Source organism: Eleutherodactylus coqui, chromosome 10 (assembly GCF_035609145.1).
Source record: "Eleutherodactylus coqui strain aEleCoq1 chromosome 10, aEleCoq1.hap1, whole genome shotgun sequence".
Classification (NCBI taxonomy): domain Eukaryota; kingdom Metazoa; phylum Chordata; class Amphibia; order Anura; family Eleutherodactylidae; genus Eleutherodactylus; species Eleutherodactylus coqui.
The window spans coordinates 15,252,058-15,267,206 of record NC_089846.1 but is presented as its reverse complement, the minus strand read 5'-3'; the positions used below and the strand labels follow the sequence as shown (position 1 = coordinate 15,267,206).

The 15,149-nt window shown below is 46.4% G+C and overlaps 1 protein-coding gene across 2 annotated transcripts; it reads right to left on the bottom strand.

Annotated features, from left to right (window-relative positions):
- Positions 1–8,251: 8,251 nt before the first annotated feature.
- SET (SET nuclear proto-oncogene) lies at positions 8,252–14,797 on the bottom strand. 2 transcript variants are annotated; one of them, XM_066580357.1, is made up of 8 exons: positions 14,395–14,797; positions 11,791–11,848; positions 11,477–11,619; positions 10,576–10,679; positions 10,381–10,494; positions 9,464–9,634; positions 9,225–9,384; positions 8,252–8,560 (listed from the first exon to the last, which is right to left on the bottom strand). In XM_066580357.1, coding segments are annotated over exons 1-8 (825 nt in total). In that variant the 5' UTR covers positions 14,468–14,797; the 3' UTR covers positions 8,252–8,558. The 2 variants fall into 2 exon arrangements, with proteins under 2 accessions (XP_066436454.1, XP_066436453.1); XM_066580356.1 differs by having other exon boundaries at positions 9,229–9,384; positions 14,395–14,795.
- Positions 14,798–15,149: the final 352 nt, after the last annotated feature.

Genomic DNA, 15,149 nt, shown 5'->3' with positions numbered 1-15,149 from the left:
ATTTTTGCAGCTCTCAGGGATGAGGTGATTAGAGAAAAAGCCTTTCTTGCTTGGATGGTATTTTGTGACAGGTCGGTGAAAAGGCTTATATTTGTAAATGGAGATGGTAGGGCGCCTTGCTTTCTTGATGCTATCATCAGAGCATCCTTTATATGGTAAAAATGAAATTTGGCGATTACATCTCTTGGAACTGAGTCTGGTAGAAAGTTCGGCTTTAACAATCTGTGCGCTCTATCGATAGTGCAATCCAATTCTGAGACATCTGGAAGGATGCTTTTGGTTAGCTTGGTAAGGAAGCTTTTTAGATCATGCTGTGGGACACTCTCTGGAATGCCTCTAAATTTAATGTTGCATCTCCTGCTCCTATCCTCCAGATCTGTGAGTTTTTTCTTCATGTCTTCTACTTCCTCCTCCAAGGAGTAGTGTGCATCTATTAATTTGTTGTGGGATGCAGTTACTTCTCCCATTTTGGTTTCAATATGGTTGGTCCTCTCTTCCAGATCTGTTATAGAGGTGTTTAGGGTGTTTGACAGAGACTTAATGTCCTTTTGTAAAGATCCTCTTAATGCTAGGATCATTTGTTTTATAAAATCTTCCGTAGCTGGCATATTGGAAGATGGGACACTTATAATAGGGTCAGGCTCAAGTGTGGAGTCTTCTTGCTGTTGGTTAGTATATGAAGAGAGTCGGGGTCGCTGTTTTTCAGGGCTTGATAAAGGAGTGGAGAGGGAAGATGTCGGCTGTGAGCCTGACGGCGCCATTTTCCGGCCGTATGGAGCAGCACCAGCAACCTTCCCAGAAGAATCACTCACCCCGCATCTGGATGTGGTCTTTGGTGTCTCTTCACATTGTATTTCTTGGTCGGTTGACCGAGAGGGAGAAACCTCCGCATCTTCTCTGGGGCTTGCAGGTGGGGGGGAGCTCTCTTTGTTCAACGGTCCCTGTCTCCTCGGGCCGCGGGTGCTAAAAAAGTTTGAGACTTTATTGAGTGGTGTTTCTTCTTTTGGGCATTTTGCTGCCGAGGACCCTCGGGCTACTTTTGAGTGTAATTGAAGGGGTTAAGGTCCCTCTTGAGGACTGCAAGAACTGCAATCAGGCAAGGCTCTTTGTGATGTAACTATCCTGGTTCTCGTTTGGACCCGTCCTCCTCCAAAAGAGCTTCGTATTAGGTTTAAGTATGATAAAGGCAGGACAGCATCCGTCTTAAATTAAAGCTTATTTCAGCCCACACTGCTTCAGGGGAGCTCAATTTGTGAGCCTCAGTACAGGGGAGAGACAGTCTTCAGAAGTCCTATCACCGGCACTAAGGAGTCATAGAGCTGTTCTCTCTGTTATCAGCTCTTTGTATAGTGCTGTCAGTGAGCTTTCTCGAGCTCAGCCTTTTTGTGCGAGTGAACAGTTGTAGTTGTCTGTTTATAGGTGCTTTTGAGGAGATTAATAACGCTTTTTTTTTTTTTTTTTCCCACTGTATGGACTGGAAGGGATCACTGCATAGACTGGGAGGGATCAGAGCCCAGTGTTTTGCAGCTGTGTTGGTTCGTATTTAATCCACACTCCCTCCAAAGGTTTTTTTTTACTAAGCTCAATTGCAGTGGAAGCCGAGTAGTTTTTGTCCCAGTACAGGACCAGTTTCAGCTCACACACTGCTAAAGGAGCTCAGTTTGCAAGCTTTTATATAACAAGGTCACAATTTTCAGGCTTGCTGTCGCTAGCACACTGATGCTGTGGAGCTATTCTCCCTGTTATCAGCTCACAGTTTAATGCAGGCAGCGAGGGTTTCTGTGCCCAGCTTTATGGAGTGGATAGACAGCTGCCCTGAGCTCAGTTATGTCGGGAGGTTCGGGGAGGTGGTGTGCGGTCTATCAATGCTGCTGTCACTTCACTGTGCACACAGCTCTCAGCCACGGCCGCCGGGGACCACGATGGCGCCCCGTTCCCGCGCTTCAGGAGGCTTATGTCTGCAGCAACTCACCGGGATATTCAGTGGAGGCTGCTCTGGAGCTCCGATCTCCCTCCTCCGTTGTAGAAGCTATCTCTGGATACAGGTGAGTCCTCCGGTATAACTCCCGAAGTCTGCACCCCCCCCCCCCCCCCCGGACGTGTTGGATAGCGGAGATCTCCCTCTCTCCCGGCTTTCCTTCTCAATGTTCAGATTTTTCTTTCTTCTTTACCCTGCAGGGCTCTTTAACTTTAGTTATAGGAGGTTATATGTGCTGGAATTGCGTTTAAAGTAGCTTAAATACCGGTTACGAGCAGAGCCTAAGGAAACACGACTGCTCGGGTCTGCATCTAGGCCACACCCGTCACCTTGTGTGCTCTTTGACATACAAAAGGTGTAATCTGTGTTAAATCTACAACACTTCCGCACCCAAATCTGTGACAAAAACCACATAATTTAGTGCATTTTTAGTGCTGCAGATTTCTGTAGATTCACAGAAAGTCCTCATCAACGCTGCCCCTTGTGGCCGTGCTCTACACGTGTGAAAATGTGTGCAGGAGTTTGCGTTGTATCTTCTAGACCGGTAATATTACACCATGTTTTCAAATATATTAACATGTGCAACAAAATAAGGGGACACGACCGTATGTCAGCTATACGCTGTTTTGGGGGGATGTTGTTTTCTTCTATATACAGTATTGATAGCAGATATATTTTTTTTCTGACAGAGACCAGCCTTGTTCTGTACTCATATCTATTTAGCAAGCTTGGTTCCGGTATCATATATGTAGTAAGCATAGTTCTGGCACCATATTTATGTAGCAAGCTTAACTCTGGTACCGTATCTACCGTATGTAGTCAGCTTGGTTCTGGAATCATATCTATGTAGAAATTTGATTCTGTTACTAAGTGAAAAAGTTTTTGGGGGACATAAAAGAAGGAATCAGCGGGCAGTCACGTACTGTACAGTGGTCACTCAGCCACTCTCAGGCTTCACTGGCCATTAAAGAACCACCGCTGAGGCCTGTGAGAGGCTAATGAATGGCACATGACCGCCCGCTGCTTCTTCCAGGTCCCTTGCAGCTGGCCGGGAGCCACCAAGATAGGAGAGTATTCAATTTCTCTTCTTTTAATTTCTTATGTCTTAGAAAAAAAAAACCTTTAACCCCTTAAGGACGCAGTGATTTGGGGGAAATTTAAATCTCCACTTTTCAAAAGCCATAACTTTTTTATTTTTCCGTCAACCAAATGATCCCATAGAAGTCAATTAGGGGGGGAGAGAGGGGGCAAATGCGCACAATACACAAGGAGAGGTGTGAAATGCTGCGTAGTTCCACTGGAAGAAGAACTCATCTAGAACTAATTAGCCATTTCAATCGGTGCGTTTGGTTGCCGTGCACAAATGAGGGTGCTTTGTGGGCAGAAAAAGTACAGCGAAACATGCCGATACGCGCGCAAAAGGCCTGTTCATAGCACAAATAAGTTGCGCTAAGAGTTGTACAGTTGCGCTTATGCTCGTGTAAAGCCGGCCTTAGGGCTCTTTCACACGAGTGTATATCAGCCGTCGCTTTCACGGCCAGCCGATATACGCTACCATATCAGGCGTAATAACTTGTGAGCGGGCGCACAAATCTAACGTTTGTGCGCCCATTCAGACGGCATGGACCCGCGGCGCATATACGCCGAGGCCACCATGCCCTTGCCCCTTCCCTACCGGCTCACCTCCTCTCTGGCTGTTTGCAATGGGAGGGGACGGCGCTAAGCTCCTGCCCCCTCCCCTTGTCTGCAGCCAGCAATGGGAGGCTGCGGTACGGGACAAGGCAGGGCTTAGTTCCGCCCCATCCCACCCATTCCAATGGTAAGCAGCCGGAGGGAAGGAGAGAAGAGGGAGGGAGTTTAGCAGTGACGCTGCTAAACTCCCTCCCACCTCCAGCCGCTGTCATACAGCAGCCGATGTATTCCGGCTCGAAAGATAGTTGCAGGACTATCTTTTGGGCCCGACGTAAAAATGCTCAGCGCTATATTGGCCCGGGCTGAGCGCTTTTACGTAGCGGGAGTACGGCCATGTGATCTGATGCATTGGAATCCAGTGCATCAGATCACAGCGCATATCGGCCGACTGAAAACAACATGATCGCTGGGTGGCACCTGCCATAGCAGAGCTGCAGGGTCTTAGACACAGATCAGCTCTGTTAGTGACTACTGTCACTACAGGGGGATGTTTTTCCCTGTAACCAGGGCGCTATGGATGCCCCATCTGCAGTAGAAAAGTATGAAATAAAAAAAAAAAAAAAAAAAAGGCAATGTCAATTAGCTCCACTCCATCCCGCTGCTCCCATTGCAAACAGTGGCGAAGGGCGGGAGCTCAGGGCACTGCTCCTGGACGGTCCTATCTCCTCCCCCTGCAGAGAGGGACAGCGTATATCAGCTGGATGTGAAAACCCGGCTGCTATCCGCACGTCGGAATAAGCCCTTAAATTGGAAACACCATGGCTCTTTAGGAGTTAATCAAACCTTAAAAAAAAAAAAAAAAAAGGACAAGAGTGGAGGAGGGGTGACCACCTCAGTCCGTAACAATTTAACTGGAACACAAAGCGAACAAATTCTCGTTTGTCGTCCAGGACTCCTTCACACGAGCGATCTTCTATCTTTGGGTGTTCCCGCAGAACGCCTCGCCCAAAGAGATCAGATGTCGCTCGCATGTCATGTGATGTGATGCGATGTTTCCCATTGAAGTCAATAGGAACCATTTGTGATCTTAACAAGAGAGTCGCAATTTTACAGAAACTAATGTCTCATCTCTGACATCCGTGGCAATCCTGCATCTGCCATGAGCGGCTGTAGATTCGCACTAAAATTTGTCAATTGCTATAGTAATTATAGTAAAGTTGCCAGGCTGAGTAGCCACACCCCTCCAATAGGCCCCACCCATTTAATTTTTAACAAGCGGTGTTTAAGGGCGCCTTCACACGGCAGGTTTTGTGTTTGTTTTTTTTTGTGAGCCAAAACCAGGAGTGGATCCAAAATACGGAAGACGCGCCCGATTACAGTCATGTCAAATACATATAGTTAGTTTCCCTGCTGCACTGTTTACAGTTCTAGCCGTGTGGAGGGGATTTTAACATATCCTTCACACGGTGCAGATATTTTCAATGACGAATCTGTAGTGTGATTTTAGATGCAGAATTAAACACTTGAAATACAACAGTTGAATTCTATAGCGGCTCCAGGAGAAAAAGCGCAGCCAACATCCCATCTAGGTGCGGATTGACCACCATAGACAATGCCCACAGCAGTTCTGCCACGATCTCTACAGTGTGGGATAGCAGCATTTTAACTTTGGACTTTTGCAAGCATACTAGTACTAAATAAGGGAGTTTAAAAAAAGTTGTAATAGTAAAAAAAGTGTACTTTAAAATTGATTTTTGTTTTTAAAACATTCAGGCCGCCTGCAGACAGTTGGATTTGCATTGCGGAAGCTGGAGCGGGCGTCCACAGCGAATACCATCCATAACATGCTGTGGAAAAGTGCCTTTTCCTGCACACAAGCAGAAATCAATTGCGATTTTCTGCTCGTGGAGCAAAAGTCGCAGCATGTTCTATTTTTTGTGCAGATTCCGCACAGACTGCTTCCATTGAAGTCAATGCAAGTAGCTTGCGGAAAGGTCGCGTATTCCGCATCATCGCTAGGCAATGATGCGGGAAAAGCAAGGGTTTACAAAGTTAAAAATAAAAAAAAGCTATAAGTCTGTACCACACATGCCCGATGGCGAGCCGTGCTGACCTTCCGCAGTACAATATAAATGGGTACACTGATGCCAGCTGGGCACAGGGGCAGCTCCCACATGCAGAATCAGACCCGGTCATGTTTAATACCTGAAGTGTATTAGTTTTTTTATTTAGCCACCAGAGGACTTGAATTTGTGATCATTGGAGCACTTTTACTGTAATTAGTATAGAGATTTTTAATGTCTATTATGGCAGCCCTAGGAGACTTCAGTAGGCTGCCATGCTATTGGCAGCCCCTAACCATGTTGCCCCTTTTAAGAGAATGCCTCAGATTTTACCCAGCAACAGCTGGGCCTGAAATGAATGGTAGCAGGTTACCATGTATTTGCACCACCATTCTTCATTGGGACTTCCAGATATAACAGACTACCATCTTCAGAAGTCAAATTAAAGTGAGTGGAGCAGTGGGACACATGCTACCATTCACTTTAGGCCAACCGCTGAGGAGATTCTGTATGATTGGTAAAACCAGTTAAAGAAAAAAAAAACCTTTAGGCACCTCCCTAATATAGCACTCTATAATTAGGAGTAGGTGGTACTTCTGCAACAGTTTGCTATAGTATCACATCTAGTGACTTTAAACCATGCTATGGCATGGATGCAATTGTTTTCTATCTAGAAGTGGTTGTCCAGGACTTTTACTACTGAGTGATGATCTATTCTCCTAGGTGACCAATGGGGGTCTGTCACTGCTGTCGACATTGCTGTCTTTGGGGTGCTGGGAATCAGCTGATCAGCACAGATCCTGAGTAACCAACCCTCGCTGATCAGCTACTGATGACCTAATCTTCAGACGCAGCATCAGTAAAAAAGTCCTGGAGAAGTCACACTGCAGCTTTGTTACAGAAGTCTTTGAGACACTGACCAATCGGAATAGGGCTTGCAGAAATATCCCCATTCACCTGTACAGAACGGACATTCAGTTGCATACATTTCTTTGGTATTGCAACACGTCAATGGCTCCCTAAGGGGCGGTTATGTAATGGGCAGACTTAACTGTACTCAAAAAGTTGAGTCCAGCAAACACTACGTTCATGGGACTCTTGTGATGTCAGCCTGGCTCTAGCCTTGTCTTACTTTTTGTACACATTACCAGGCAGGAGATCTCTGGCTTCAAGACTTTAAGGCCCTTACATTGATATGTACTCTATGGCTGTAGTACATTCTGTACAATATCCATAAAGAGGATGTCTTGTGACTGAAACTAAGTTGGGTCTTTGTTAGAACGTATAGGGTCACAATGCAAGTATATCCCTCCAAAGCTCGCCTGCACTCCCATCATCCCGTGCAGAACAGAGGACAACTACTCATCTAAAGGAAACGGTGCTGCCACATCTAGACGTGGTCAGATTGTCTCCTGCATGTGTGATAGCGATCTCACCTTGATCTATTGTTCAGTCAGGAAACCTCTAGGTGGTATAAAATGGGAAGTCAACATACAGATCACACCAATTACTTTATTTGTAGTGTTGATTGACAGGCATAAATCTGACAGCAAATATGTAGATTTATAACAGACTAGGAATCAGATTAAGTGCCTACACACACCTTTGCCAAGCAAATTTACAAAAATGTTTTTACCACAAAAACTCCATCCTAGACGGAGTATATAGAGAGGTGCTGACTGTATTACTGTTGACAACCAGCGCCATGTGCCTCTGGCTTTGCTTGGCTGGTTAGTTTGGAGGTTACTACAAAATGCCCTGTATCAAAAAACATTAAATATCAGTCTGGGGGAGGGGGGTAAAAAAAAATAAACTAAAAACACAAAAATATGACAACAAATGAGGGTGTGAGAACACAGGCAGGGAAGAAGGCAGCATCCAAGTGAAAACCAGTAGTCCCTTTGTGTACACATTTAGTTTTATTGTAACAAAGCAACTTGTACACTTTAACGTTTAAAACTGAGCATTTATCTTTCCAGAGGAGAGGGGAAAAAAAAAAAGTTTGTTAATGTCCGTTTCTAATATTTTCCTGCAGGGTCCTTTAAGGGGAGGCCCTGAAGGATGTCAGAGCGGAGTCACCGGATTTGTTTAATTTGTTTTAAAAGTGTCTTAATTTGCATGGATGTCATCAAAAACATCACAAACATGCCAAAGAGAAAAAGCCATGTTTCCAAAATGCCCAACCTATCCCTCCCACCCCCCTCCCTGCTGTCTCTGAAAACCCCCCCCCCCAAACACTCTAACCCTCCCCAGTTTGTTTTATTTTTTTTTTTTTTACTTTTTCATTATTTTTTAAACAAGAAAAAAAAAAAAATAGACTGATACATGTTGGTAAATGCTATCTGTCCATATTCACATGGAAACAGTGTAACCTCTGAGCCCAATATACACAGGAGGGGGAAGAAAAAAAAAAAGTGAAAAAAGCTAGACCGCTGCTATGCACTATCACAAGGTCCTGGACGCTCCTCAGCCTCCCACCAGCGGTGGTAAACAGAGGAGCATTTGGGCCCCTTACACCATAGGATGATACAATGTATAATCTTATTGTATGGAGAAGAATGACTTGGGAACAAAAAGACAGGTTTAGAGATTTCCACTGTATTTTTACTCAGTTCTCACCTCTCCCCAAAAAATAAAGTTATGAACCATGGTATAAAGAGGAGAGGAGGGGGTGGGGGAAGGACCAAGAACAAGGCGACCGAGCACACACACAAAAATAAAATTAGAAAAAAAATGGGGAAAGGTAAGAAAAAAAATGGGGAAGGGAAGGAAAAAAAAAAAAAAGAAAAGAAAACACAACAGCATCTTGCTCCCAGGGACTGGATAAAAAAGGAAAAAAGGGTGGAATCCAAACATTGCAATCTTAATCATCTTCACCTTCATCTTCCTGCAAAATAAAAAAACAAACAAAAGATCTAGTCAATAGTTGTACAATTACTAAATCGGCACTAGTGAAACATCTGACTTGTCATGAACATTAAATGCATTAGAAATTAACTAAAACACCTCAACCCGAGCAATGGCAACGTGTCAGTCAAGTTAATGATTGCTACATCTGTACATAGTCAGCCTATAAACACGCCCACTACTGGTAGTTATAAGCTGCTACTGACACTAATTATCTCACTGGAACACAAATAATTGGGCATCATGCAAAAGGCTAGCCAGGCTACCCCTCTATACACTACATTGTCCTCCGCCCCATATAAATCTAAGGTGTACATCAGCATGCACTGCACAGGTGATCTACATTGTCAGGCTCTGATATTTTATGTTGATGTCCTATACAAAATCTGATTTAAGGGCAACTGCTGTTCTGAACGATACACAATTCCCTTATGCAAAAGAACAGCATATAAAGCAGTGCCCCAATATCAGAACTGCTCCCTTAGTTGACACTGTAGATGCACCAGTAACCAAAGTGTCTTATTAGCCAGAAGTAGTTCAGGCAGGAGAACTCCATTTACTCAGGTGAATTGTTGCATAAGAGGCAACGATTGGACTTTGCTACAAAATATTTGCATGCATAATAAGTGACAAGAGTTACGTACATACCTCCGCTTCTTCTCCCTCTTCGTCTTCATCATCATCCTCTTCTCCTTCAACCTCATCTTCATCTCCTTCCTCATCAATGTCTTCTAATCCTTCTTCCTCTTCATCGTCATCATCTTCTTCCTCCCCTTCACCCTCTTCGTCCTCCATATCAGGAACCTTAAAAAGAATGTAAACCGATCAGTGTGACCAAGTCTCAAACAGCTTGCAGAATTATACTGACTGTCTAGCCACTCACAAGGTAGTACTGTAATGGGTTTGGCCAGATGTCATCCTTTATGACTTCTCCCAACTCATCTGCCCCGGCATCCGAATGATCTGTGAACCAGGTGAAGAAGCTTTCAGGCTCTTCGTGCTGCCTCTTTCTGCTGGCTTTGTTCTGTGTTTGGCTGGAACGTTTTGTCAAATCCTAAAACAGACAGAAGTATTAGGACACAAAGCCCAAAACCCAAAGTGTAGTCAGCCAAGACAATAGACAAGTTGTGCATTAGGTTTTCTGTACATCCCCACTGCGAAAGATGATACAGTCTAGAGAAAACTAACTTACTGTGGTGTTAATTGGCAGAACCTAATACTTACAAGACAGGATATCCATTTAGTGGTAACCACAGATAAAACCCATTTAATGACCTTACAATTCAGAGCTTTTTCCTAGAAATTCCTGTGTGAGCATCCCAAGGGACCGTTCTATTTCAAGTCAGTTTAAAGTGGTTATATGAGATCAAAGACATGGCTGCTTCTTTCCATAAACAGTTCCACTGCTGCATGGTTTGTGTGGCATTGGAGCTGAATGAACAGAGCTGCAACACTGGAAGCCTATGAAGAATGGAGTCATTCCTGAAGAAATCCATGTCAGATCATAAAACCCCTGAGGATTTAAGTGTAGCAAGACACCTTATGAAATGCACGGTTTTTTTTTAAATCAAAAGAGCATAATGGTCACCTTTGTTGATGCTAGAAAGCCTGTACATACAGTTATTGGAGGGTGGCTGCTGTAACTGAGCATTCACGGGATGTGACTTTTGGGTGTGAATACCACTTGTCTACCCCTCACTGGCCTTAAGTGACCGATAACAGAAAATAGCCTACATGTAACAAAAAGCGCACAAATCTAATAGACCAGGTGATGTTTCCACAGAAGCAATGAACCTGTACCTTTCCAGCTTTCCATTTAATCTCTGTGGACTTTGAGGATGGGTCTCCGCTTTCATTTAAGTGGAACTCTTTAGAGAGAACTTTGTTTTCAAAGTAAGGATTTTCGTCAAAGTTCTGCAGAACACAAAATAAACAATCAGAAAAAGTCAACAACAACCACCTTTATTACAGTGACGAGCCCGCCGGCTGACTTACAAAATCTATTCTGTATCCGGATTTTATGTCTTCGAACTCTGTCACTTCCACCCTGGTCAGATAGTGAAGAGCTTCTTCGTCTTCTTCACCCAAAAGTGCAGAGACTGCAAACGAACACAACATACAAATTAGGTATTTATGAAGCAGGCCTGCGCCACGAAAAAGGTAAACTAGAAACCCATGTAAACGTTACGTGTCAGACAAAAGCACATCATTTGGCGTTTGTTTCGGTGCCTGGAGAATTTAAAAATCCCAATACTACAAGCCAGAAAGTTATAGGATTCGACTGATTTAAAGTATCCGACTTATTGAAACTAACAAACGAGAAACGTGAAGCAGCTGATCCCAGCCAATACACTATAGCTCTCATTTGGAAGATTAAAGCAACATTTAGTTTAATGGCTAAAAGCATGAGTTCTGCTATTCCTTTACTCAATGCAGAGCGGGAGACTTATCAGCACCAAGCTAAAGGGGTAAAACAACTGAGATCTGCTCAGCGCTAATATAAAAGCCGCACTACATACCACCCTGTTGCGACTCAATCCATTGCTGAACTTTAACTTCAGTGATGACGTCCCATCACAAAGACATGTGACTGCTGCAGTCAATTACTGGCTGTATGTTATTGAGAATCGGCTAGTAACTGGTCGCAGCATGTTCCATGACCGCTGGAGCCAGAAGGGGGACCGGCCACCATCATAGTGGGAGAGGAATGTGTGATTTTTTTTTTACAGTGCTGAGCGGATTTCAATTTATTTCTTTCCCCAGACCTCCCTTTAAGCATATTAAAGACACTCCTTGTATAGCAGTTGATGTTCCTATTGCTGTGGGGTGTACAGTAATACTTGCAGGCAACAGGAAAACTGTACCTACGCTTCATAATACCACTATACATTCTTACCTTGTGGGTGGTTGACAAATGTCGTGACCCAAAAATTTGGGATTTTGGCGATCAATTCTGACCTCTTCTGAAAGAATGGCTGGCGGAGTTTGTTGTATTTCTGTTCTACTTTCAAGATTTCCTCACTGGCTTGTTCATTCAGTCTGTGAAAGGAAAAACATTGGCATTAATAATGAACCTATATAAAAAAATTTGAAAAAAAAATTTTGAAAAACCCCACAAAATATTCACCCAGAACTAAAGCAGCGACTTGTGTGCCATGTAAGATATCTTATTCCAAGTTACACTTCTTACCAGATCTCAAGATTACATACCTGTCTATTTCATTCTGTACTTCATCAATATGCTCAATTGCTTCCTGTTGCTCTTTTTCTGGAAAATGAAAAGGCGGCATTATTTCTACAATCTCAGAAAGCAACGAGACATCATACAGGTCATTATATTATACAGTCAGAGGTTGTCACCGGCCTGGGGTCAGTCCATAAATAAGATGTGGCACTCCAAATCTGGGAAGGTCATCGCATCAAGCCACCCCACTCTGGCCAGTCACACCGCCAGTGTATTGACCATTCATGCCAAGTCTGGCACTTCGCTACAAGTGCCATAGTCTTGATTGGTAGGAGTCTTACCGACCAGGCCCCTTACTGATTTATCACCTATCCAGTGGATAAGTGATAAAGGGGCACCCCACGGCTACCTTGTCCCCCAATGAGGACATTAAGAAAAGGGGTATTCGAATTGTAAGCAATTAAGGATAGCACTTGTAAGTGAAAGATAACACTGTGGGCATGTACCTATTACAAGTAGGCCGCTATCACATGAAGGGGTTACGGTTGAGTGTTAAGGCCCCACTGGGGGCATCTTGACCTGAACTCAGGGCACCATAGAAATCTATGATAGTTTGAGTCAGGAGGCCAGCAGTCCGTCATTACTCATTACAGACGCAAAAAAGGGCTCCTAATGAATCTAGCCTTGGGCCATATTTACACGGGGCGGATTTCCTGCACAGAAAACCCATAGCAGCAATTAGATGCGATTTGAGCCCTCATCCACATGTTGCACGGCGAAAAATAAAACAATCAGCACTAAATCAGTGCGCAAAATGACCTGTGGAGCAGAACTTAAGTCCACATGTCAACTTTAGCAGAGACTTTAGTGCAGAAAACTTGTGAAGTTCTGCCATAGACTTCAACGAAGAGGCCGGACTTCGCACCACAAGCCACAGCTGCTGATTGGGGGAGATTTCCACTGCAGATGTTCTACGCAGATAATGCGCAGCGGCGGATTTTTAAAGATTTTACCCATGGAAACAGATTTTTTTGTGTGGAGAGTTTGCCCCGTGGGAAGCACCCCAGGAGCACGCACACTCTGGAACTTGCTGCTCTGCATGAAACCCGCCTCTAGAAACGGCGGCTGCCGCAGATCTGTGCGCGTCTTTATCCCAGAATGTTAGAATGTGTGAATTAGGAGACGTTTCCGCTTGGATTACCACTAAAGTTTCTTGATGCACAAATACGTCAGAATTGTGCCCGACGGTCAAATTTGCACTTGTATGCACGGCAAAAACTTTGACAAAAAAGGGTGGAATTCACGTGAAAAGTCTGTGGAGAGTTCCACCGCGTGAACATACCATAAGGCGGCCGTACCCACTGCGGACATTCTGCAGCAGATACGCTTACAGACTGTAGTCATGAAATCAGCACCCAAATGGAGCAAACGGGGACACGGTTTTTATTGGGGGGGGGGCGCCACGGATGTTAACCCTTGCACAGCCGCAATAATATTCAAGCTGCAGATTTGTTGTGTAAATCTTCCACATGGAGCTTTTTAAATGGCTCCACATGGCTGGTGGGTCAACAAGCCTCAGACGTGTGAAGCCCCTCGTAGCGTTATGTTCACACGGCGGAATTATTTTAACTAATTTCGCCTAAAACCGTGTCAAAATCCACCAAGTCCTCTAACGCGTTTTTTAATGCTAAAAACACTTTCTATTGACAAAACCCCCACGCCTAATTCTGAGGAGGAGCGCGCTGCCGCACCCCAATTCCTGTCGCACCCCAATTCCGCATGCAGATAAGTTTTAAAAAGCCATCATGGATTTTGATGGTGTTTCGGTAGGCGGCCCATTCAGTGGTGAAGCCCCCCATGTGAACACACCCTTATAATTAGGTCCGGGGGAGGTGAAGACCACCCTCTGCCCAGCACATTGCAAACACTCGTCCGCTTTATAGGTTATTGGGCACCAAACAGTCCAAAACCAGGCGGCGGATCACTAAAACTTAGGTCACAACTGCCTGCTGCACCCGGATCCCCCCACCACCTGTTAGATAAGCCGGCCCTCCCCACGTGACACAGATGGAGGACACAATTATCTGCATCTGCGGGGATTTCTACCAATAAAGTTGTTTGATGATCACAATTTAATAGACTGTACCAAGAAAAAAATAATAATCCTGCTCGGGAGGGCTGAACCACGGTCACCTTCCCGGCGGGGGGAGCACAGCGCCTCACACGTGGGATGGCGGCGCCGCAGTGAGGGGGCGCTCACTACAGCGGGAAGGACAAAACCCCGCAGGCCGCTGGGACCCACGTGGAGGCGGCGAGGCCAGGCCGCGGCCCAGTGAGGCCCCCCCGCACAGCCCGGTGCTCGCCGCCTCCCTCCTCCTTCCCGCGGCCTGCGCCATGCGGATCCGGACGGAAGCATCATGGCGGAGGACAATGAAGCGGCGGCGACTTCCTGCGCAACGCCGAGTACAAACCCGCCAGCGGCCGGCCGGGACTCCAACCCCCGCCGAGACCCCATCGGACGGCCGCCCGCCGAGGCCCTCCGCACGGGGAGCCTCCCCCGCTGTGCCCCAGGCAGCCCGCCTTCCGCCGCGGAAAATGGCCGCCTCCCCCCCAGCAGCCGCGGCTCTTACCTGAGGTCTCGTCCGCCCCGTCGTGGTTGGAGTTCACCTCCTTTTTACTAAGTTTGGCCGCCGGCGCCGACATGTTGCGTGGAGAGTAGCAGGCGAGGAGCGCGGCGGAGCAGAAGGGTGAGGAGGGAGGGGGTGCAGGCTCAGGCCTGGCTGCTGGCTGGGAGGAGGAGAGAGGAAGCTCCTCGGTGAGGCGGCGGCGGCACAGGGACCGCTCCTGGGAGGGTGGGGGCCGGGGCGCCGCGGTGACTATTCCCCGCTCCTGCTTGGCGGCTTGTGCGAGAGAAGAGTCGACGACCTAGAGCGGGAGAGAAGAGCGGGGAGCGCGATGGCCGCTGCTGTGTGAGGTAAATCTCGCTCCCGACCAATGTGTGTGTGAGAGAAAGGAGGGGGGAGGGACGCACTGCGCTCGGCACCAACACTCGCTCCCGCTCTAGACGGTACCACCTCCCCTAGAAAGGGGTGGTCGTTCCCCCATGGGGCGGAGAAGACCAATGTTGGGGACGCAGCGGTCACGCCTACTTCCCCCTTCGCTCTCCTAGGAGGGTGGGGCGACCCGACGACGTGGGGGTGTCTTGTGGAACGTCAGGGACGCTAACCGAAGCCCATTGGTCCCCGCGAGAAGGTAAACGCGTCATTGCATCACGTGGCTGGGAGGAGTCAGGAGATTGTGGATGCGCTTTTCAGTTCCCGCCGTGTTGAAGGAAGGGGGGGGGGGGAGGTGGGTGTGTGACGAGGCTCCGCCCACCCCGCACCCG

Coding starts and splice junctions, on each gene's coding strand:
- SET (XM_066580356.1), bottom strand. CDS start 14,467: ATGTCGGCGCCGGCGGCCAAACTTAGTAAAAAGGAGGTGAACTCCAAC. Junction 11,620..11,790: donor GTACAGAATGAAATAGACAG/GTATGTAATCTT, acceptor TTCCTTTCACAG/ACTGAATGAACAAGCCAGTG. Junction 8,561..9,228: donor AAGAGGGAGAAGAAGCGGAG/GTATGTACGTAA, acceptor TTTATTTTGCAG/GAAGATGAAGGTGAAGATGA.